Genomic DNA, 25,198 nt, shown 5'->3' with positions numbered 1-25,198 from the left:
TATTGTGCTTTCCTGACAACATGCTGGGAAAATGTATATACTTGATTTAGATTAGATGATTACCTTTGTGGCAAGGAAAGACATTTATTACACACTGATCAGCCATAACATTAAAACCACCTTCTTGTTTCTACACACATTGTCCATTTTATCAGCTCCACTTGCCATATAGAAGCATTTTGTAGTTCTACAATTACTGACTGTAGTCCATCTGTTTCTCTACATGCTTTGTTAGCCCCTTTCATGCTGTTCTTCAATGGTCAGGACCCCCCACAGGACCACCACAGAGCAGGTATTATTTGGGTGGTGGATCATTCTCAGCACTGCAGTGACATTGACATGGTGGTGGTGTGTTAGTGTGTGTTGTGCTGGTATGAGTGGATCAGACACAGCAGCGCTGATAAAGTTTTTAAACACCTCACTATTACTGCTGGACTGAGAATAGTCCACCAACCAAAAACATTCAGCCAACATGTGACCACTGATAAAGTTATAGATAACATTAGATTGATCTTAAAATATTTCAAATACACAGCACATTTATTCATCTGTTCATAAATGTGCATTAAGCAACGTAAAAATACAAATGGCATAAAGCAATATTGAGTGTGTCATGTTAGTAATGTGAACTAAAAACCTTTCTGTGTCAAGAGGAAATACATATTTCATATCCACATAGCTTTTTATGGTTAAAAAAAAGAAGTGAAACACACTGAGTGCTGGTTTTATTATTTTTGTTGTTAAAATTTGGTATTTATTAAATGTACAGTTAAGAGTATCATTTACCAAGACAATAAAAATTACATCCAAAGCAATGATTTCCCTTTCACAAGGTACACCAGTACTTTCTCTACATACAGTGTTTCAATAAGAAAAAAAGAAAGAAAATAAGAGAGACGAACACCACATGTACTTGGTTGAAGCTGCGACTTGGGGAAACAAAATTAGCCCTTGGCAGAAATGTTCATTCTCTCTACAAGCCACAGAGCTGTGGCACTAAACTTCCACTGAAGACAAGAAGTGGCACAGTATTATTCTTTTAAAACAAGCCCTGCTCTCCCTTTATAAGGAATTATAAGAGAACCACATTTCTACAGAAATATTTTACTATATACTGTATCAACTTTAGTACCTAGAACATCTGCTTCTAATATTCTTAATACATTAAAGGTGTAAAAAACAAAGAAAAGTGCACCATTTGGGATGTAAGTAAATAAAATTGGAAGTGATTTTTAGGAAACTTAATCAGATATTTAATAGATTTCAGTAAAGATAAAAAGATAAACCTCATGCACAACCAAAATGCTGGATGAGGAGGACTGCAGAATAGCACAAGCCCCCTACGATAGGCGTAAAGCCAACCGCAAACTTCTGAATAGAGCTGTAACTTAGACAGTCTGAGTCACTATTGCAGTTGCAACAAGGCGCTACCCTATACAGCCCTCCTTCCCACATACACGGGCATGTGTGTCTGTAGTGCACCCGGTTAGGCCACTGGCTCCACTGGGAACCCAAAGACAAAAGTTTTAACATTTCATACAGCTGCCATGTAGAGTTAGTCTGTTTTTGGCAAGACTGGATATGGTGTAGGTCATCCGATCACATGCATATCCAGTGCTCACTCACTCGCTGTTGAAGGATATAACTACTAAGTCACTTTAGATTTAAAACAGCCTCGTACCAAACAATGGCAGCAGTAAATAAAACCTCTGTGAAATCAGACAATATGAGATTGGCAGGATTTGATGGTCAATGGACAATGTTAGCTTTTGGAAACGTATGGTTTATGCACAAAGATTTAAACTCAAATAAAAATTTTACCACAATGCAGAGAAACTGCATACAATTGCACATCACTTTGGTTACTAGGTGGTCCTAAAATGCATTTAGGGTGGATTAAAATCACCTCTACAAATGTTAGTCATCTCTAAGGCCTATTAGATCTGAATTAGTACTGAGACACAGTTTACAGACAGGTGTAAATACAGCACTGGATATGAACTATGAACTATGTGTATATGCCTATATTTTAATATTAGTATAGTCTTTTTATCTGAGGGGGTGAGGTGGGGTTGAAGGGATCAGTGTATCCTAAGTTTTATTAATAAAATATGCAAAAAAAATACATGCTCCACACATAGTATGAAAGTGCGCTTACTTTTACATCCTTAATCATGAGCAGAAATTTTTAAAGAAAATATCAACTGTGCCATGCACTATTTCTGATTTAATAATACATTTTTAAAACATTAAAACAAGCTGTTCAGGTGCTCAAAATAACACTTTTTCTATCCCAATTAAAAAAAAAACATCCAGGCAGCAGATGACTGTTTAATGGGTGGGAAACTAGTTAAAGAGAGAGTGTATGTGTTTGTGTGTGTGGTGGAAATTCAGGAACTAAGCCTGAAATGTCATGAGTTCTGACACAGTTGACCCTTAAAATCCCCATGACAAGAAAAAGACATCAGAAACACACACACAGCTCCGACACAACCCCCACTCTCTACAGTCAGTAGTAGAACTCACATAAAACCACACACGAATGACCAACGTGATACACTGACATAACTGATTACTAACCCCCACACTTCATACACACACCCACACGATACAGGCTTGTTTCAACAAAATGAATTACAAAAAAATCACTGTACATCATGTTCACAAAAGGTACCACTGCTTTTTGGTTTTTCATGCACACACGCACACACGCGCACACACACGCGCACACACACAAAATAAATCTGTGGAGCTCAAGCAAACGTATCCACAGTCTACACCCATATACACACTATATTCTTTTTCATGTACAAAAGACTTGGTACAGCTAACATTTAAGCACAGCACATTTTCTACAAGACATTTCAGCTCTTAGCATGCCCCTTGTGTTAGCCAGTTATGCTAGCAATGCCACTCTGCTGTTCAATCATAGAGAATTATTTTATTCTATTTATGCATTTCTCCCTTTTTCTTTCAGTCTACTTGTATCTGGTTGTCTCTGTACCTGGTTATCTCTACTGCACAGCTGCAGACCCCTATCCTGACCGAGGAGGGCTATACCTTCTGACACCTGTGCAGTTGCGAACCGCTTCTTTTTACATGCAAGAAGCAAGTTCGTACACACTGATTTTTATTAAACCTGTATCTGTGTTAGCGCAACTGACCAGTCAGCAGAGGTTGTGATTGCAGCAGTGATGAGGAATTCCCTAGGCCCTCGCACCTGGTAGCCAATCATAGCAGAGCTATGTTTTATCACTGTGCCAGCCAAGCACCCATTAACAGTGGTTATAACTAGGGATTAACTGTCACTGCTATAAATCTGGATCAGTATTGGCTTCAAATGAACATTGTTAAAAAAATGTTAAATGACCCCTGTTGGGAAATTACTATAAACTTTACTTTACATAGGTTATACCTTGTCTAGCCCATTGCTGCTGGGATCCAGGGTTCGAATTCCCGAATCTGCAGGTCAGGCATCTACATACAGACATGCCCATGTATGTAAAGGGGGAGGGGGTGTTTGGCATCCTGTCCCACTACAACAATGAGCAGGACATAGCTGTGGCAAAACATGATGAAATCGACACACTATTTAGCTTAATTTCTTAAATAGTACAGTAAGCACAAAGATCATCAATGTTATATCAAGTTAGTTGATTGATGTGCCAGTATTTCATCAGTTTTAGTACCTGCCAATTTTTAGAGCTCTGATTTCAGAATTAGGGCTTAAATGTCCAAGAAATCACATCAGAAAATCTTTAGTATTTACTTATCCATTCAGGATTTGGCACACTATTTCAATAAGCCAAGTAATAGCTACTATCCTACTCATAACTCCATCAGGAACCATAATGCTGCTAGTGTGGCACAGTATTCCAGGGTCTATACACTCAGTTGAGAGGAAGTGACAGCTGGCACAGCTTGCTAGCACTGTGAGTGCGTCAGAATTCATCCACACATTTAGCTCTGACTGCTAACCTAAGCAGGTCAATGGACTACTCCAGCACTTTTAGAATCTGTAGTGTAGCATCAGGAGTGTCCAAGCTTACTCATAAGAGCAACTTTGGCTGCATGTTGAATCTTCAACTAATATTACTGATCAAAGAAGTGAAATCATGCTTGGCTGGTATAAAACCACAGCCATAGCAGGGCATTGTGGGTGTGATTGAATATCCTTGGAATATTCAATTACCACAACCAGTTCTTTTATCAAACCCTTGGTTTTATTTACAATTTTAACTGCAGTCAATTGTCACTAAATAACTGAGTATCCTGCTGCTCCATTATAAGTAACAACAGCATGCTTGGACAGGAGAATTGAATATCCACTTCCACACAAATAAGCTTATAGATGCCCAAGATTGGCATGTCACTCTGATTGACAGAGATGTTAGCATTAATATTTCTCCTCCACAAAGAGCAGCAACAGTTATGCATTATTAGACACTCAGCCACAGACGTATAGCATTTTGAGGAATAATATGATTTTATAATGATTACCATCTCAATGGCAGTGGTACAAACACAGTTGGGAGGATCTGAAGTATCAATACAACAAAGCTTTAGTGGAAGAGATGTATATTACTATTGAAACTGTGTCTGTCTCTAAATGTATTACCAAATTGGCATATATAAAAAAAAAAAACACCCGATCACAACACCCGATTTGATCAAGAAGAACCAGATCACTACACGCCCCCTCCGACACTTGTCTAATCAGCTGCCACTTCTCATTACCCGCTATTGTTGGGTTCTCACACAGAGCTGTATCTCATACAGAGCCACGCTATGTTACATGTGACCACCCCTCCCCAACCGCCAATTCGGGTACACGCCCAGACAAGCAGCAGTGAGGAGAGACCCTGCCCAACCTCTCCTTCCTCAAACACGGCCAGTTTAGACACTCTGCAGTGATGTGCTGTCATGTCAGATCAGTAATACATGACTATGAAGTATTAGGAAATGTAAATGTGAAAAACAAGGCACAATGGAGACAACAGGATTTAAGAAAACTCAAACCTAATTTTATAGATTACATAAAGATACCAGGATTTAGAGACAAGCCACTTTTTAAAAAAAATCCTAAAATAAAATCAAACAAGTCTTGTGATAGATTTTCAACCCCAATTAATAAATACTCCATTAAACAAGAATTTACTAATATTTTAAATACCCAAACATGAATGTTCCACTATATTGGCATAAATACATCTATGCTAAGTCTATACAAATAACAGATTGTGCATATTGTATAAAATGGTAATGAGACTAAGATTAGACCTCTTGTAATCTCAGAATTTAATGCAAATACATAAAAGCTGAGCAGCATCGCACTTTATGATGTCTCAGGGCCCAATTCGCAAAGTAAACGCATACTGCTTTCTAAGCACTGCTACAAGCGGCATTGCTACAAGTAGCACTGTAGTAGCCGAATGTTTATTTAATTGTCTGTCATGGCAAAGCTGTTTCATTGTAATCTCGCTAAGCCAGAGCTAGTTTTGTGATACAATCATATTTGACACTTTACAGTTGACGAGTATATTGCCACCTAAAGAGCTGATATTTTTTAAAGGTGTGTTTAGTTTAACAGGGCACAGGCCTGAGTTGAGTTTGTTCCTAGCCTAATCCTCACAGTAAAACATTCAGTGGCACTGTGCTTAAGGGTGGCATTAAACTACAGAAAACATCCAAGCTTCCTACAGCATAGTGGTTTTAGAGAAGTGCAGTACATAGAATTGCCACATATACAAAATGAGAGAGCAGGAATTACTTGAAGCCACACCACAGACAGAGCCGGGACTATATATAGAAAGAGGGAAGGGAAGAAGAAGGAATGAAGATACAAACGCATGAAAAATATACATACGTGGACAGAAATGAATTAAGTTTCCATTAAAAGTGCACATCTGATTAAAAAAATATATACATATAATCATAACTGCCATACAGACACATTTATCTCTACACACCCACAATATCAATCATGTTAATGTGTTCACCTGCTTCAAAATCTGCAACATTGTTGTCCTGTGGGCAAAAGGATGAAGGCTTGTTTTATAGGATTGACCATCTGTGCATTATTATGTAAACAAGTACCATTCAGATTAGGCATTCATCTAGCGTTTGAGTTACCAGGTCACAACTACCCATACCGTACTGCTTAGGATACACTGCCACCTGCTGGACAAGTCAGAGCACTACATATACATCTTCCCATGCCCTCGTACTACAGAAATAAATAAGAGTCCTAGTTTTTAAAAGCAAAATGGTCCTGGTCTTTAACACATTCATTCACTCACTTGCTCACTCACTCACGTACTCAATCTACTGTTTCGACAATCTTAGATAATCTAACTGTTTTGGTAACAAACATTGATACTTTGGTTAAAAAAGAAAAAAAAAGATGCAGAATTTCAACCAAAGCACAAAATCTGTTCAAAAAGCAAACCTGAAATTCAGGCTTTGGAATCATAAGTGGAAAATAATTATACACCTTTCAGTAATACTAATCTATCACCATAATACAGCAAGAAAAATGGCAAAAGAAGAAAAACTGACATTAAAAGTAAAGGATTACATAAATCAGATGGGCGTGAGCTCAGACTCTGATGTGACAGGTGTGCTGGAGGACGAGGAGCTGCTGGGCGAGGCAGTGCTGTTGTCCATGCTCCAGCTGTGATTGGGTGAAGGGAAAGGTGGGGTGCTACAGTTAGACGGTGGCCCTGAGCCAGTGTTGTCGTTAGTGGGTGTTTGGCTGCAGAGGGCATCATAGTGCAGACCTTTGCTCTCCAGTTCACCCTGTAGGTAGCAGCAGATTTCTTCAGGTAAGCGCTCGAGCTCAGTGTCACAGTCACGTTCCAAATGTAGCATGTGCTGCAGAAAGAAACGCAGACAGATGTTGACAAAAAGAGCAAACCTAAGAGAAGAAAGACAGGTGTGTAATAATAAAAAGCAATATTGACAAACCAGAGACTGCTCCTCCTCAATTTTCTGAAGGATTTCTCTTTGCTGGGCCTTTAGCATTTCCTGACGCTTGTCCTGTGTTTCCTCCAGCTGCAGAGACATTAATAGAAAGATTGTAAGCTTTACTAGGGAACCTTTTCTCTCGTATACCCCCCCCCCCCCCTCTTTTCTCCCAGTTTCTGGCTGAGGAGTCTTGCACGCATCCCATATGACACAGAGCCATCTCCATCCCTTCCCACACAGAGCCGTATCTCATGCGAAGAGTCCAGTTATGCTACACATGATTGAGATCACATATAGCAACAGCAGCAAGCCGAAACCCTATTAGACCCTTCCTCCACTGCTGGGGATCCTTATTGCTTCTGAGGAGGGTATATCACGTGCGCGGTCCCTCGATTGCATCTTTATCGCCCGTGCCTTGGTGGATTCGCACATGGGTTTCCTCCAGACCCCATCCACTTTATTAGTCAAGTCTTTTTCCACCCAGCAGACTTGATGGCCAATTTTGTCTGCTGCAGGCACTGCCAATTGTGTCCGCTAGACAGCGGGAAGTTCAGAATCTTAGCACTGTTGTGCTAGTGGAATATCCTGCTGCACCACCTGGGTGCATAGACATCCAATTTTGTCTGTCGGACAGCCGACCAGGTTGGTAGCACTGCTGAGATTCGAACTCAAGAGCTCAAACACTCCATAGTGGTGAGTTAGCATCTCAGCCCACTGCACAACCTGAGAGCTTAAGAACTTCTTTAACTAACTCAAAAACACCCTATTTGAAATAACCATTAATTTTAATCTATAACAGGCTACATTTGGTTAAGATTATAGAGTGTGTATTGGAATTTGTGTCAGTTTAAACAAAAGAGCATTATGAAGTAAGGCACTGAAGAACGAAGTGATGTCCTTGCTCTGTAGGGGCTCTGTGGAGGTTACTGGAGTTTGTCCACAACAAACCACATCATTTTGTTCTTTGCTTTAGGTACAGTCATGCTAGAACATAAGCGGTGCTTCCCCAAACTACTGCCATGAAGTTGGAATTATATTACTGACTGTATACACCTTATAACCATTAATAACAGGTTAATGTGAAGAAATTTCATTTCCATAACCGCTTTATCCCGGTCAGGGTTGGAGTGGGTCTGGTTCTACTGGGAACACTGTGTGAAAAGCACAAATACTCTGGGCAGGGCATCAATTTATCGCACGGCTTCGGAAACCTCTTCCCCCACCCACTTCAAGACACAACCAATCATGTTTGTGCAGATGCCTGGCCCACATATCTGCTGTACCACCCAAGCATACATTAATATTTTTAACATTAACATTTTTATTTTTTATTTTAATAACAATGTGAGATGTTACAGGGATGATGGTGAATGTGCCAGTATCATAATTACGGCACAGTTCGCCAATGTTGAGTTTAACATGAAAAGACATTGTTCCTACATTTGGCAATTTGGTTAACCTGCTTTCATTTGTTGCAATTAAAAAATTAAAAGTGTAGCTGTAAAAAAGATTTAGATTGAGATTTGAACAACACTCACCCTGCGAATTAAGTTCACACTGTCTTGGATATGTTTCCTGTTGATCTCCCTGGAGACACACAAAGAAGGGATTCTGGGTTATGCTAGATAACACAATAATTCTTAGACTTCTTTTTTTATGTTTAGGGTAATGGTAGTATAATGGTTAAGGTATAGGACGAATGATCAGGGGTTTATTGGTTCAAGCTCCACTGCCAAGCCACCAGTGTCGGGCTCCTGAGCAAGGTCTGTAACCCTTAATTAGTTGCATTTTATTTTGTCACAATTGTAAGCTGCTTTGGATAAAAGTGCCTGCTAAATGCTGTAAAGTAGATATCTTTTCTTAATAAATTATTTATAGTTACTGTATAAAAACTGACACATTTTGACAATAAAACAGCTGTAACACAACATGCACACGCAGGAAGAAACTGTTATTCAAAGCCTGCACACCAACTACAGGAGGGCCATTATCAAGAAAACAGAAGCCACTATGAACGCAACTCTGTTAACGTTATTTTAGAGAATTTCATATTATTCCAGAATTATTTAGATTTTCTTTTATATATATATATATATATATATATATATATATATATATATATATATATATATATATATATATATATATACAGTATATATATATATATATATATATATATATATATATTCTTGTGCATTTTCTCCCTTCTTTCTCCCTTTCAGCGTGTCCAATTGCCCGATTGCGTCATGCTTCCTCTCCGATCTCCTCTCCGATCCCCGCTCTGATTGAAGAGAACAAAGCTAACCCACGCCCTCTACACTTTGACGAATACAATGCAGATCAGCACTGTGTACGGAGAGACACACCCTGACAGCACTCTTTTCCCATCTCTGTGCAGGCGCCATCAATCAGTCAGCAGAGGTCGTAAATGCATTAGTTATGAGAGAGGACCTATCCGGCTTTTTTAATATCCCACCCCTATCTGAACAACAGGCCAATCGTTGTTCAAGCAGGCAGAGCTGAGACTCGATACGTTCAGCTCTGGTTCCAGCGTGTGTTTTTACCACTGCGCCACCTGAGCGACCATGATTTAGATTTTAGATCTTAAACAGTAAAAATGGAAACTGCCATTTAATACTAATAGGATGTAGCCTTAAAAATCATATTAGGTTCTTTACAAGCTTGTATAAATCAGGGTTTAAATTGAAATAATTTATCATTTTAGAGATGTGACTTCATCTAATAAATATTTATTAACTATTAAAAACATTAAAAATTTACAAGTAAACAGTTAAAGATGGTTCTTTTCTTTTCTCTTTAACAATGAAGCAAAAACATGCATACTTAAAATATTTTCTTGCAATCATTTAGGCTAAATATTATAAAAAAATGCAGGCCTAACATTTACCATAAAATGCTAATGAAAGCATGTAAATGTAAAGAAAGATGTGTAACATGTCATATACATGGGAGTCTGTCAGTCCGACCTAAAGCAGTTCTTGAAGTTCATAGATATACGCATCACAGAAAAAAATCACTCAGGTGGCGCAGCGGTAAAACACTAGCACACTAGAGACAATTCAAACACATCGGTTCGAAACTCAGCTCTGCCATCCGGCTGGGCTGGGTGGCTACATAAACAACGATTGGCTTGTTGTTCATACAGAGTGGGAGCCGGAAGGGACCTCATAACTGATGCAATAACAACCTCTGCTGGCTGATTGATGGCACCTACACTGAGCCGAGGAAGAATGCATTGATCAGGGTGTGGCTCTAAGTACACAAAGCTGATCCGCATATGAACTCGCCTCGCGCAGGTGAAAAGATGCAGTCGGCTACTGCACACGTGTCGAAGGGGGCACGTGTTAGTCTCGCTCTCCTCAATCAGCAGTGGAGATCAGCATCAGTAGAGAGGAAGCGTAATGCAATCGGGTAATTGGATACGGCTAGATTGGGAGAAAAGTTGAGAAAAAATGCAAAAAAAAAAAAAGCCCCTAAATTTAAGGGCTTCCTATTAAGTGTGCACAATGCTAATGCTAAAACTTGTTTAAAAATTTCATTTTCCTTTCACTGACAGGTTGCATGTGAAACACCCTGTACATCCACTTCTCTAGTTATGAACGTATAGAAACGTGCTGTCAGCAGAAAACAGACAACATCTACTCACAGCTCTGTCTTGTCTTTGTCCCCCTTCCTGGCCTCACTGATGCTGTTCTGCCTTTTTCTATCCAGAATCTTGACCAACTCCTTCTTCTCTCTACAGAGCAATAAAGAACGGTTCCCAGTAAAACTTACATAAGTACACACACACACGCAAACATGGTAAAACAGCTTCAGAGTGAGATGCTTACTTTTCACGTATCTCCTTGAGTTTCTTGATTTGGGCTGTCTGGCATTCCTGTGCCACTTCTTTAAGTTTTGGATATAACTGCAATGGATCAGAACACACATAGTCAGTTTGATATTCACCTGCTTATATCAGTATGTGTCTGGGTGATTATGATAGCAGAGATGTTACAGTTTAATTACATGGATCACTTCATATATCCATACCCAAAAAAACTGCTCTTAACAAATTCTGCAAACATTATGCAGTCGACCCGTGACTTATGAATTTAATTGGTTCTGACGGGCTGTTAAGTCATAATGTTCGTTAGTTAAACCTATTTTTCCCATAAGAAATAATGTAAATAGAATTAATACGTGCCAGACCTCCCAAACCCATTACCCAACCTCTCTAATGTCTTAAATGGTCTTTTTTGTTATAAATACAAGTATATTTTCCCATAAATCTTAAATTATAGAATAGACATTCCTGTAATAAACAATAATAAACAACAATACACAGTAGTACTATACAGTACATAAAAACACACATCACATTTCAGTACAGTATGTGTGCTGTACCATACACCATAATAAATTTATTTTTTTAATTTTTTTTTAATTTCCTTCTTTATTTCAGTAGTGTTATATTTTGTAGGTGTAATTGCCCAAAAGAAAGAATACTTTACTAAGCCGACTTCCTTCTTCTTTCTCACTCACTGTCCCCTCTGTCTGATACACAGTGACAGCTACTGGCAGGAGTAATTATACAACACACTAAATAGTGATTTTTTCATTTTCTCGCCACTACGCTTTCTCTGCACCTGCTTTGGGGCCATTTTAATACTGAATTTTACAAAATATAAAGAAAACATATATATATATATATATATATATATACATACAGGGAGAGAGAGAGAGAGAGAGAGAGAGAGAGAGAGCGAGCGAGAGACGGTCGGAGTTAACTTGTGCGTGATGTCATGTGTTTTGCAAATTTCGGTTCATAATCTGAAATTTGTTTGTACATTAAGTTGAAAAAGATCGCTCGTAACCCAAAATGTTTGTATGGTAAACAGTTCGCAAGTCAAGGGTCTACTGTAGGTGTGACAGCAGCGACAGTCAAATTTGAAAGAGCATGTGAGAGAGAGAGAGAGAGAGAGAGAGAGAGAGACAGTGTATGTGTGTTTGGGGTACCTCATTTAGATGAGCAAACTGCTTCTCTCTCTCAAGCTGGTGTTGTCTTATTCGGAGCTCAAGGAGCTCTTGCATTTGCCACTTTTCCAGCTGTACCGTGTGTTCTGGTTCACTGTAACACACACACACACACATACAGAGTAAATGGTAAAATCAACATAATGCACTATAAAAAACGTCTCTTTCCTTTCTCTCGTACTTTTTCTTCATGCTGAGTCGGAGTTTTTTCTCCACCTGACTCCTGCGTCTTTGGTTGTCAGAGTTCAGCTGATTACACCTCGTCTTCTGCTCCTTACTGAGGGCCCACACCTAAAACACACACACACACACCACATTGTGGTTACATTTGTGGCACTGCAATGACTCAATAAAGTATTATATATACAACCCCTGGCAAAAATTATGGAATCACCACTCTTGGAAGATGTTCTTTCAATTGTTTAATTTTGTAGAAAAAAAAAAAATCACAGACATGCCACAAAACTATCATTTCTCAAACTGTCAACCCTCTGGCATTAAGAAACAATAAAAAAAGAAACAAATATAATAGTTGTGGTCAGTCACAATTGCTTTTTTTTTAGATCAAGTAGAGGAAAAAAATATGGAATCACTCAAATCTGAGGAAAAAATTATGGAATCATTAGAAAACACTGCACCATTATTACTTTGTTGCACCACCTCTGGCTTTTATAATGGTTTAAACTCTCTGAGGCATGGAGTTAACTAATGACAAACAGTATTCTTCATCAATCTGCCTTCAACTGTCTCTTGCTGTTGCCAGATCAGCTTTGCAGGTTGGAACCTTGTCATTGACCATTTTCTTCAATTTCCACCAGAGATTTTCAAATGGATTGAGATCCGGACTCTTTGCAGGCCATGCCATTGACATTATATGTTTTCTTGAAGGAAAGTTTTCACGTCCTTTGCCCTATGGCAAGATGCATTATCATCTTGAAAAATGAAGTCATCATCACCAAACATCCTTTCAACTGATGGAATAAGAAAAGCGTCCAAAATTTCAATGTGGACTTTGGCATTTATTGAAGACCATCTCCCCTGTGCCTTTACCCGACATGCAGGCCCATATCATCAACAACTGTGGAAATTAACATGTTTTCTTTAGGCAGTTATCTTCATAAATTTCATTGGACAGACACCAAACAAAAGTTCCAGCATCATCACCTTGCCCAATGCAGATTCGCGATTCATCACTGAAGATCACTTTTATCCAGTCACCCACAGTCCACGATTGCTTTTCTTTAGCCTACTTTAACCTTGTTCTTTTCTTTTTAGGTGTTAATGATGGCTTTTGTTTGGCTTTTCTGTATGTAAATCCCATTTCTTTTAGGTTATTTCTTACAGTTCAGTCACAGACATTGACTCCACTTTCCGGCCACTTGTTTCTCATTTGTTTTGTTGTGCATTTTCTGTTTTCAAGACATTGGTTTAAGTTTTCTATCTTGATGCTTTGATGTCTTACTTGGTCTACCAGTATGCTTCCCTTTTACAACCTTCCCATTTTGTTTGTACTTGGTCCAGATTTTAAACACAGCTTACTGGGAACAACCAACATCTTTTGCGACATTCCACAATGATCTATCTTCTTGAAGGAGTTTTATAATCCTCTCATTTGTTTCAACTGACATATCTTGTGTTGGAACCATGATTCATGACAATCTGCTTTGTGCAACAGCTCTCCGAGGTGTAAGCACTCTTTTTAAACTGAAGAATAATTAGCAAATCTAATCTGCTGCAGATGTTTTGTTTTTAAACTGCAACTACAGAGTGATTCCATAATTTTTTCCTCAGATTTGAGTGATTCCATATTTTTTTCCTCTACTTGATCTAAAAAAAGCAATTGTGACTGACCACAACTATTATATTTGTTTCTTTTTTTTATTGTTTCTTAATGCCAGAAGGTTGACATTTTGAAAAATGATAGTTTTGTGGCATGTCTGTGATTTATTTTTTTTGTACAAAATTAAACAATTGACAGAACATCTTCCAAGAGTGGTGATTCCATAATTTTTGCCAGGGGTTGTATTATACAGTATATATTCAATATAGTATCTATCTGTCTGTCTGTCCAGCTACCTACCTACCTACCTACTGGTCTGTCGGTCTGTCTTTCCAGTTACGTACCTACCTGTCTGTCTGTCCAGCTACCTACCTACCGTTCTGTCGGTCTGTCCAACTACCTACCTGTCTGTCTGTCTGTCTGTCTATCAATCATACATGACCTAAAACCCTACTTATCAAGCTGCAATTTGATACTTTAAAAGCCCTAGTACCTGGCGGAACACTGTTTTGCCTTGATAACCTGTAATATATAACATCTTAACAAGTAAGTGCTACATGCTTCTGACACCTCTCTTGTGGAATATTCACCCATTCCTCTCATCTAAAAGCTTTCCGATCATTAAGGTTTGATGGCTTTTTGCCACAACTGCTTTTCTTTAAATTCCACCAAATATTTTCTTTGGGATTTAAATCTGGAGAATGAAAAGGCCACTTTAGGTTATTCCAGGACTGATTCCTTAACCCAGCTTTGATTGACTTTGATTGAAGTTCAATTATCAAAATTAAATGGAAATATTATACATATGCATTTAAATGTAAATTCTAACCATTATAAGTAATTCTAATTGGAAGGCTTTTTTGAAGGAATTTAACAGCCTGTGTTTGTAGATGTTTGGATGTGCTTGTACCTTTTTCAGGTGCTTCTTGCGGAGCTCCTTCAGTTCTTTGCACTGTTTCTTTAACAACTTCTCATAGGACTTGTGCTGCTTGAGCTCCTCTATGGACTGGGGCTCTATCACTATTAGACACATTAATGTTGTATATATTAATGCAAAATCCAACCAGGCTTAGTGTTGCGAGTTGACTTTGGATGATGAAGATGAGAATGACGATGAGTGCAATGCCCTACCTGTTAGTATATTGAGGACCAGGTCTTCTTTCTGGGCTAAAATATTGCACACAATGACAAGCAGGTGAGACACATGGGACGACATATCAGACATGCACACACATACATATGCACAGAAGTATAGCATGCCTCATTCAGTGCAAAAGTAACACCGCATGAAGCATTACAAAAATACTGTAACGTTTCTGGAAAAAAAAATCTGTCACACAGCTCCTGTGGGCTACTATTAACACATGATTTCAACACATCTCAGCAGTGAGAGCAGAATGGAGAATTAACTCACAATAATATAAATGAAAATAAAAATCTCATTTTATAGAAGATTTTCTTTAATTATTTACAGGTTTGTGTAAATCAGGCTTTAAATTAATATAATTTATCTCTTTAACCATAAAGCATAAACATGAGTTCTTTAAATATGTTAATGCAAACATGAAAGCATACAGCAGCATCTTTAAAAAATGTAGGCTAAACATTTCCCCAAATGCAAGCCTAACATTTAACATAAAATGTTAATGAAAGCTGATGAGATGTGTAATATGTCACATAAATAGGGTTCTGTCAGTCCAGCCTAAAGCAGTTCCTTAACTTGATAGATATACATAACAGAAAACAAGCTAAACATGAACAGAACTGATTACTGTGTTTAGCTTTAATTAAATGTTAATTTCATAAACAAAAGTTAATTAAAAGTTCTAAGAAGCCACGTTTCTCAGTACAAGGGTGGAAAAACTGTCAGTAATCATCCCACAGATAGAAAGTTCCTGCTTAAAAATACATTTAACCCATAGTGAGTGCACAAACAAATTGAAATTCGACATGCACCTCAGTAATCTGGTCACAGAAAATATCACTCAGTGATCTGAATCCTGAGACAGGTAGTGCTACTCTGGTAAAGCTGTTTACCTGTCAGGAGTACCCTGCCAGAAGAGCCAGACTTGTGGCTCAGTGGTGCAAGGTACAGAACAGTTTAGCATGTGCTTTGAGGTAGGTGGTCTGTTTTTTTCTGCTCAGCATATTAGCATCACTGCTTTTTTTCAATCAGGTAATTTATAATTGAAACTTTTTTAGCCAGTATATGGGCCCAACTTTCGTATGTTCAATTCATGAATCACATACACGTCAGTAATCTAATGATAAAAAAACTCATGATTGAGTAACAATTACAAACTCAAGATTTATGAACAAGATTGTATCAAAGCTGTTAGTTTAACAAAATTATCCAAAGATAAGGTGGTATCATTACTACTTTTCAAATGATCAAGCTTTTAATGAACTAGTCATAAGCCACACTGATAAATGCTGCTCTGTTTCATTTTCCTAATAAACATTCATATATATTTAATGTATTTTGATGTGTTATTCTCGTTGTCTGTTTAAAAGAACAGTTTTGTCGAAGTTATGAACTTTTAATAAATTACTTATCAGTCACTGCTGTGGAAAAAATATATATATTTATATAATCTGGCCATCAAAAGCAGTTGACAGTTGTCAGTTAACAGGTAAAATAAAGGAAAAAGGAGTGAGTCTGCTTTTATCATTGTGTTTCTTTACCTGGTGCAGTTACAACTTCAGCCAAAAGAGGAGGCATTGGAGCAGGCAAAGCAAATGTGTCGACTGTGCTGAAAGAACTGGAGTCTGTTTTCTCTTTATCAAACTGCTGTGCTGGCTGCAAACATACACAACATGAAAAACATTTAAAACAGGATGCTTCTTTTCTCTTTTTCTCCAAATTGTTCCCTCAGATTTTCTCCCCTAATCTAGTCGTATCCAATGACCATGATTGCGTTACGCTCCACCTCTGCTGATACAACCCTCCACTAATAACTGAGGAATTTCCCAACTGACACACGTCCCCTCCGACACATGCTCAGTACCTACTGCATCTTTTCACCTTCATGAGGTGAGTTCATATGCAGATCAGCCTTGTGCACAAAGAGCCACACCCTGATCAGCATTACTCCCCAACTCTACGCAGGCGCCATCAATCAGCCAGCAGAGGTCGTAATTGCACCAGTTATGAGGAACCCTGGTCCGACTTCTCCCACCCAGAACAACAGCCAATCGTTGTTCATGTGGACGCCCAGCCCAGCCGGATGGAAGAGCTGAGATTCAGTACGATGTGTTCGAAATCCCAGCTCTGGTGTGCTAGCGTGTTTTAAACATGAAATAAAAAAGGGGGAGGACTCACAAATAAAGAAAACTTATCCAACAGAATCATAAAATTAAAATCCAAAGAAAATAATTCAATAAAGTGAAATGAAATAAAATAAACAATGCATCTAATCACAAAATCTAAAAATAAAGACTTTATTTTAGGAAACATGATTTTTATGTAATTTCAATACCGGGGTGTAAGAAAGCAAAAGCTTAATTTCAGAAGTTCATTTACCTAAACATGCTGTAAGCTGTAAGCTGTAACTATCCAATAAAGACTTTGTTGCACACATTTTACTGACCTCATTGTCTTCTATTAATGCAGCCAGCTGTGCTTCTCTCTGGTCCAGTACATGCTTAATTGGATTGGTCAGAGCCTCAGCATACTCTAATCGCACACAAACACATGCACATACAAAGGTTAAGGCACAGGTCCAGTCACAGTCAATTAGTAATGGTACAGTAGCTGTTTTTGTTGTTGTGCGCTGTAGTGTGATGATGTTTTGTGAAAACAATGGTCCTATTTATCATATTATATACATTATATTAATTACAGACAAAAAAATGCTAGTTGGAAGCCGCTCAGGTGGCGCAGCGGTAAAGTACGCTAGCGTACCAGAGTTGGGGTTTCGAATACATCGTATTGAATCTCAGCTCTGCCTTCCGACTGGGCGGCAGCATGAACAACGATTGGCTGTTGTTCAGGGTTAGGGGTAAAAAGTCGGATCATAGGTCCTCATAACTGGTGCAACTGCGGCCCCTGCTGGCTGACTGATGGCGCCTGCACAGAGCTGAGGAATAATGCTGATGGGGGTGTGGCCCTCCGTACACAGTGCCCGTCGGTGTATGAACTCGACTCGTGCAGGTGAAAAATGCACTGTCTGTACTGACTGTGCGTACCGGAGGGGGCATATGTCAGTTGAGAGGCGTCCTTAGTCAGCAGTTAGGGGTCGAGTCAGTATAGAGGACACGCTCATGGTAATTGGACATGACTAGATTATGGGAGAAAATTGGGGGAAAAAAGTGGGAAAAATTATAAAAAAAATAAAATGCTAGTTGGTGCTAGTGTACTAGTATCAGTGCAAGTGTTACTATATGTAAAAGGCTAACAACAGACAAAGCTAGAGGTTATTAGCAGAAGTAAAGTATTTTATTTCATTTTATTTTCATCAGCCGCTCTATCCTGGTCAGGGTTGCGGCAGGTCTGGTTCATCCAGAAAGACTTGGCGCAGGGCAGGAACACACTGGACAGAGTGCCAATCTATCACAGGGCTTCGGCCACACCCCCCATACATAGCCAATAATGTCTGTGTAGACATCCTGCTGGTTGATAGCAAGCGGGCAATAGGTGGGCTAGCAGAACAGACCGCTACGCCACCTGATCGCTGCTGGAGGTCCTTGACATATGCACAGGTTAACAGAAGCCTTCTCCAGTACAAGAGAAGCTGCTGACAGTATCTTTACACCAACTAGCGCTCCAAGTCATACATGCCAAGCAGATAACGAGTGGTGCCAATGCAGTGAGAAGACGGCACAGCTAATTCTGTATGTAAAAAACCTGATCAGGCTGGTGGTTCCAGACTCTTCAGACTAGCATATTAGACTGCTGTGTATATTTAAGGTTTCGGAAACACGGCAAGACATCATCTCATAACTGATGTGTGACATTAATCCATATATTATAGTAAGTATTTATAATAAAACTAGCTGAACAGTTGCTTACTACATTTATAAAACGTTTACCAGGTGCTTAGGGAATAAATGAGTAAGTATTGTGCTCTTACCTTGGTGTTCATTAGGAACGTAGTCCTGAACTTCAGTGTATACCAGTAGGGAAGCTAGCAACAATGGCTGATTCAACTCATTTTTAAGGTTAATGTAATGATAGCCTGTAACAAATAAATACACACGAGCTAGGTAAACAGTTCTCATCCCTGTTAAATGATACACAATTAAGCAGGAATCCAGTTCATTTCTGCAGTATAAAGTACCAGCACTCACCAGGACGTAACGCCGACACTGGTAAGATCCGATGGCCTATGAATTTTCCATTATCCTCAGACACAGCTACCCTAAGTGAGGCCAGAGTGGGCAACACTACCTAAAATGAAAATATATACCTGTTTATTACATACATATACAGTCACACCTTTAGTATAATATCCAATATCATGTCTTTATCTGGTCAGTGGGTTCTCTGTAGGTCCCTTTTAATTGATGAATGAGGTAGAAGGTGTGACAAAATGTTCAGAGCAACAGATATGCTACAGTCAGTATTTGTATTACTGTCATATACTGTGATACATATCTTCGCAGGCAGTGGTAGCTCAGTGATTAAGGTACTGGACTAGTAATGAAAGAGTCCCTGGTTCAAGCCCTAGCCTCGCCAGTTGCCACGGTTGGTCTCCTATACAAGGCCCTTAACCCATAATTGTAAGTCTCTTTGGATAAAAGCTAAATGTCATAATTGTAATGTAAATATACAGCCACATTTATATGGTAGGTATAGCTAATACAAAAAAAACAAAACCTCTTTTTAGAATTTGAAAATTCTACTGTTTGATACAATCAGAATCTAAGTAAGTCACACTAAGCAGGCGGATAGTTACCACATTGTCATGCACACCAATTTCACAATTAAGTATTGATAATTAATCAATGAATTAATCAATAAATCAATCCCAACTAAAACATGATATATTATGCAGCCGTCTCGGAAATCTCAGCCAAATAACCCTGACTTGGGGGTTACCTTGCTGAAGATGAAAGGCTCTTCCTCCCACACTGGGTCCATCGAGTTGCTGTTGTTGGAATTTTTGGTCCGGTATTTCCTCTTGGTGTCCGCAGGAAGTCCAAACATGTCCACCTCAACGTACACCCCTACCCTTTTATCAGTCAGAAACTGACCGGACACTATCTGGATGTGTAAAAGAGAAACATCCAAATCAATGTACATGCTTGCTTTTGACTGAGTAGAACTAAAGAATTATTCAACCCACACCGACTTAACATATGTCTCCTACCCTGATCTTGAACGTATTAGCCACAATTCCATCCACTATGTTGTTAGTGAAGGGGTCAAAGTGTTTATCTGTACGTCTCATGAACTCCGGCTTGAGCAGGTAGCCATTGCGGCCGTTATACTCAAACACACCCATGTTGAGCTGCATGGGTAGATCTTTTGAAAAACACACACACAATCATAATATGTTAATACAAAGCTAACTGTCTGAAATAAGATGAAAAACCATGAAATAAGAGAAAAGCATTTTAAAAAACAAAGAAGTACGAAGGATCTTCAAAAAGTTTGCACACTTTCGTTGGAAACGGTGAGGGCGGGAGAAGTAAAAATTGGTCATGTCTGAGAGACTGAGAGAGCTTATAGTTTGGATTTAGCGTCATCTGATTTCCACTTTGTTGAACCACTCAAAGAAACTTTAAGGGGAAGATTTTTATGTGAAGACGATGTGAAAGTGATTCTTTAGTGGTGCATCAGTGGCTATGTGCTTAACCAAAAACAGTTTTTGCTGATGGCATTAAAAAGTTGATACAATGCTGGGAAAATGACTATATAGAAAATGATGTCATTTGATTTAAAAATTCTTAATAAATAGAGTATAAAAAAGTACTGAAACTTTTTGAAGAACACTATTTATTTTAAAGTGTGTATTGAAAGTCACCTAAAAGAAGGCCCTACATTTTCTTTGTTCAGTAATACATTGATTAACATGGTTGTTTAACAAAGGTCATTAGACACCAGACTTGTACATTAGTCTAATTGGTATTTTTGTCTTTTATAGTAGGATCAGGCATTGGGTACAACATTAAAAGTCTAAACTGCCTTTGAATTTATCTATTCACACCTTGACTACTGTAACAGTTACGGTCATCTTGTATGTCTAGGAAGATTTTTATTATTTCCTCCATAATGGCATAATTTCACTGGTTGCCCATAAATTTAGACCTGATTTCAAAGTTATCATATTTATTTAAAAAAAAAATACAAGGAATAGTTCAGTCGAATCTAAGTGGTTAAGGTCCTGGACTAGTCATTAGAATGTCAGTAGTTCAAGCCACAGAGTACAACTGGATTTAATCTATTTATACTAGTCATTTTTAAATCTGATTATGAATCTGCTGCCCGCTTGCATGACAGCCTATTATATCAAGGAGAGTCAGATCACCACATCCCATCTGACACATGTCCAGTCTGAGGCTACTTCTCATCACTTACCAGTATTGAGTTTCAACGGAGAGCATATCGCGTACAAAGAGCCACGCTAAGCACCACACACACCCAGACCAGACGCAGTGATCACATTGCAGTGGAAAAACAGCCTGTCTGACCTTCCCTTTCTCATAGATGGCCAATTGTGTTTTTGTGGTTGCCTGGCCAGGTCGGTGGTTCGAACATTTTGCAGTGGTGTGCTGGCGTGTTAAACCATTGTGCCACCTGACAGCCCAACTGAATTTAATCACATTACACATTACAGAATGACCATAACCTGGCAAATGACTATATGCTGGAGGTTAACAAGATTAAGAGTTTTCTTGCTAGAAAACTTTAGCTTGATTAATGTAAGTTATGAAGCCTGATTCATGCTTATACAAAAGCTAGGAAAATACATTTAAGAAGGACCTACCAAGAGTCTGGAAGTTCAACGCCACCATCTGGCATCCTACGTTCCAGAAGAGCTGAGGCATGTAGTTGCTGGAGTCAACACGTGTGCCTTTGGGATAAATCCGACTCAACTGCTTTTTATTGTATCTGAATACACACTCAGTTCAGGAACACAACATGCAGTCACAGAGATGCACAGACAAACATTCACAAACAACTTTTTATCTGCTGGGCTGCAATGTGCTCCCAGGCTACATGGGGCATTAACTTTGATTGGATCATTTTACAGAAGTGTGTAAGAAACACAAAAAAAAAAAAACACTGATGTACAGCACATCAATTCAGACATAAGTGCACTCATGTGTGAAGGATACTCCACAAATTCAGTAGGTGAGTTCTTCAGTGCGTCCAAGCCTTTGGTTTCCACGAAGGATGACATTTCAAAATACTTGTTCCTCTCTTAGTACATAAAAGAACATTAAATACAGACCCGTTATATTCTGTCATGTAAAAGTATGTAATATGTGGTGAATTCAACTGGAAGATTTAAACTGGACAGAAATGTCTTTAAAGTACATAAACAGAAACACCGCCAGTTAGAGTGAACTGACACTCAATGAGGCACAGGTGACAGTTAAGAGAAACTGACCCAATACTATCCATATTTGGCATGGCACAAGGACATGACTCCATAACCGAGCCACTCATCCAATCTCAACAACAGATGGGCTTGTTACAATAAAAAGTATAAGGGCTGTTTTAGAGAATACATGCAGTATTTTGGTACCAGATATTCAGCTTTAATGTCTCAAATTAGCTGCATCAGACTGTACACGAGCAGAAAGAGGGGTGCGTCCTAAACAGCACTAAATTTAATATAATGTTTACTCAGCAGAACCCTTGATGTTGGTGGATAAGTAATTTAGTACAGTATTTAGTACTTTTTGTTCGTGAGCAGCCTGCTGGAGCGAGTTTAGGAAAACGTTGTGTGCTCATTAACACTACGACATATATTGAGAAACCTAAATAATGTATTGCTTATGTATTTAGAGAAATGAAATAATGCTTTTCCATGACTTCATCCCCAGCAATATACAACAATCACAGAAAAAACATCGATATGATTAACAATGCAGGGTACAGCAAGCTTCATGTAAATCATGCAGTTGCAACACAAGAAGAATTGTCAGGCTATACTTACTGCATGCCAGTTCAAAGGATTTAAATTTGACTGGTTCAATGTAGTTGACCAACGTGGACATTTCTTCTGTCGCATTGACCTCACTGTATGCTGTCCCCTGCAGGTCAACAACAAAAAAATGATGGGGTTTGGGTTTTGAAGAACAGTTTATTTTCCTGCCTAGTAAAGAATGATCATTTTCATTTACGATCAAAGCATGATTAAATTCCTGACTTGTTTTGAATGCTGGTTTAAACTCATTTTAATTAGTTTAGTGAACAGTCTCTTCCAGACTGATAGACCTCACAAAAAGATTGTCCATTTATTCCTGTGAGGTACTGGATAAATGGACCTCCATTAGACATACAACAAATTAAGTGAGCTAATGTTGTGCTCTTAAATTTAAAACCTTATTAAATCTTTATTTATTACTTTTCTAAATTGTTCTTTTTATTTGAGTAAACTGTCTTTTTAGTAAAAGTGTCCAACTGTCCTTTGATTTGACATAACGCACACTGTTTTACAGATCAATAGACAATCTGAGAAAATAACATACCTCATCAGAATTGTGTTTTTTAAGATCCACCATAGGCTCTTCTTCCTCCTCATCCTCACTCTCTCCATCTGGCCGATCTTCATTCACACAACCAAATCAAAATAAACATGGAAAAACTGTATTAAAGAATGGAAAACACTCTTTGCCATACATAAAGGCAATTCTGTGACATTAGTCTAAAACATTTTGCATGTAAACATAGCCAATATATCTTTTTCATGACCAAATAAAAAACATGACAGTGAATATTTTTACATGCAAAGATTTTCTCCAAGCTGATTTAATTCATTCAGATTATATATTACTGAGAAGATTGAGGTGTATATGTACACTCTACTCTGTTTACATGCACGCTACGTGTAATCCGAACCAAAATGATGCTCATGTGTAAAGTACCACTTAGTGTACTTTTTACCATGACAACAAGCATTATGTAAGTCCGGTCAGAGTAAGAGGAGCAGCAGTATTGTTACCTCGGTTTTCAGTTGGTCTGTTTGTTGCTTTAAAATTAAGGCAAACGTAAGAAAATGTTCTAAACATTCATTTATAAAAGAAGGGGCAAGAGGAAAGAGTCATGTCCTGCAACATTCCGAGGCACATGAGCTGGATGCCAGTCCCATTTATGGCATTCAGGAAACGCTTTTATCCAAAGCGACTTACAGCTGTGACTGATTACAATGCAAGCAATTGATGGTTAAGGGTCTTGCTTAGCAGTCCAACAGTGGCAACTGGTGGTGGTGGGGCTTGAACCAGCTACCTTCTCATCACTAGTCCAGTACCTTAGCCACTGCGGTGCCACTGCCCCATGGGCTGGATGAAATAGGTTTTAAAATGCTTTTATATGTTTTAATGTGGATGGAGAGTTAAAGAAGATAAAACATAAAAGCATTTATTTAGCCACCAACCCACCAATAGACCTTCGCTTTTCAACTTCTTTGACCATCCTCTCTGCCAGCTTCTCGCCTCCGTTAGACATAACATGACTGGTTTCCCCTTCAGGTAATGGAACATCTAATGAATATGAAATGGACATTAGACGGACACATGCACACAAAATGAAATCATAAATCATACAAAAATGGTAAATGAAATGTATTTAGACAATGCTGTGTGAAAACATGCCACAATGAAAGAATCATTTATTGAATTTTGTTAAATTGCATAGTAAAAAGTGGTGTGATGCCTTACGTTCAAAATATAAAAAATAACAAATGCAAATTGCAGGATTAATAGATGATCTGTGATGATGTAAGCAAAAAATAAAAGAAAAAATATTAACAAAAAAATACAAGACAATATGCCGCACTAACAACCCCTAATGATGAGTAGTTAATCAGTTCAAAACTACATGCTAAAAATATTAGCTATGCATGCAACTGGGGCTAACATTATCTATCTAGCTATACAGCTTTGAATAAAAATGACCTGCTATATATTTATTTATTTATTTATTAGGATTTTAACATCATGTTTTACACTTTGGTTACATTCATGACAGAAATGGTAGTTACTCAATACACAAAATTCATTAGTTCACAAGTTTTTATCTCAAACACAGTCATGGACAATTTTGTATCTCCAATTCACCTCACTTGCATGTCTTTGGACTGCGGGAAGAAACCAGGACCTTCTTGCTGTGAGGCGACAGTGCTACCCACTGAGTCACCGTGCCTGCTATATGTAATGTTTATAAAATGTATATAAAATGTAGATAAAAATTACAACTATATTATAATTATATTATCCCTTCTCATCTACAATTGCATACAC

At 38.3% G+C, this 25,198-nt stretch overlaps 1 protein-coding gene across 1 annotated transcript in view; it reads right to left on the bottom strand.

Annotated features, from left to right (window-relative positions):
* Positions 1–6,482: 6,482 nt before the first annotated feature.
* plcb3 (phospholipase C, beta 3 (phosphatidylinositol-specific)) overlaps positions 6,483–25,198 on the bottom strand; it is a 107,294-nt gene continuing 88,578 nt past the window's right edge. Inside the window, exons 15-34 of the mRNA XM_062993283.1 lie at positions 24,338–24,439; positions 23,429–23,505; positions 22,894–22,990; positions 22,067–22,151; positions 21,715–21,839; positions 20,095–20,249; positions 19,824–19,988; positions 19,073–19,172; positions 18,856–18,960; positions 17,374–17,459; positions 16,469–16,583; positions 14,915–14,950; positions 14,694–14,803; positions 12,185–12,294; positions 11,986–12,097; positions 10,818–10,894; positions 10,634–10,723; positions 8,505–8,553; positions 6,967–7,053; positions 6,483–6,873 (exon numbers count right to left, since the gene is read on the bottom strand). Coding sequence (XP_062849353.1) covers positions 6,583–6,873; positions 6,967–7,053; positions 8,505–8,553; positions 10,634–10,723; positions 10,818–10,894; positions 11,986–12,097; positions 12,185–12,294; positions 14,694–14,803; positions 14,915–14,950; positions 16,469–16,583; positions 17,374–17,459; positions 18,856–18,960; positions 19,073–19,172; positions 19,824–19,988; positions 20,095–20,249; positions 21,715–21,839; positions 22,067–22,151; positions 22,894–22,990; positions 23,429–23,505; positions 24,338–24,439 — 2,174 coding nt within the window. The 3' untranslated portion in view covers positions 6,483–6,582. The remainder of the gene's footprint in view (positions 6,874–6,966; positions 7,054–8,504; positions 8,554–10,633; positions 10,724–10,817; positions 10,895–11,985; positions 12,098–12,184; positions 12,295–14,693; positions 14,804–14,914; positions 14,951–16,468; positions 16,584–17,373; positions 17,460–18,855; positions 18,961–19,072; positions 19,173–19,823; positions 19,989–20,094; positions 20,250–21,714; positions 21,840–22,066; positions 22,152–22,893; positions 22,991–23,428; positions 23,506–24,337; positions 24,440–25,198) is intronic.

Source organism: Trichomycterus rosablanca, chromosome 4 (genome assembly GCF_030014385.1).
Source record: "Trichomycterus rosablanca isolate fTriRos1 chromosome 4, fTriRos1.hap1, whole genome shotgun sequence".
Lineage (NCBI taxonomy): Eukaryota > Metazoa > Chordata > Actinopteri > Siluriformes > Trichomycteridae > Trichomycterus > Trichomycterus rosablanca.
The sequence above is the reverse complement of the archived record's forward strand: the minus strand, read 5'-3'. Positions and strand labels throughout refer to the sequence as shown.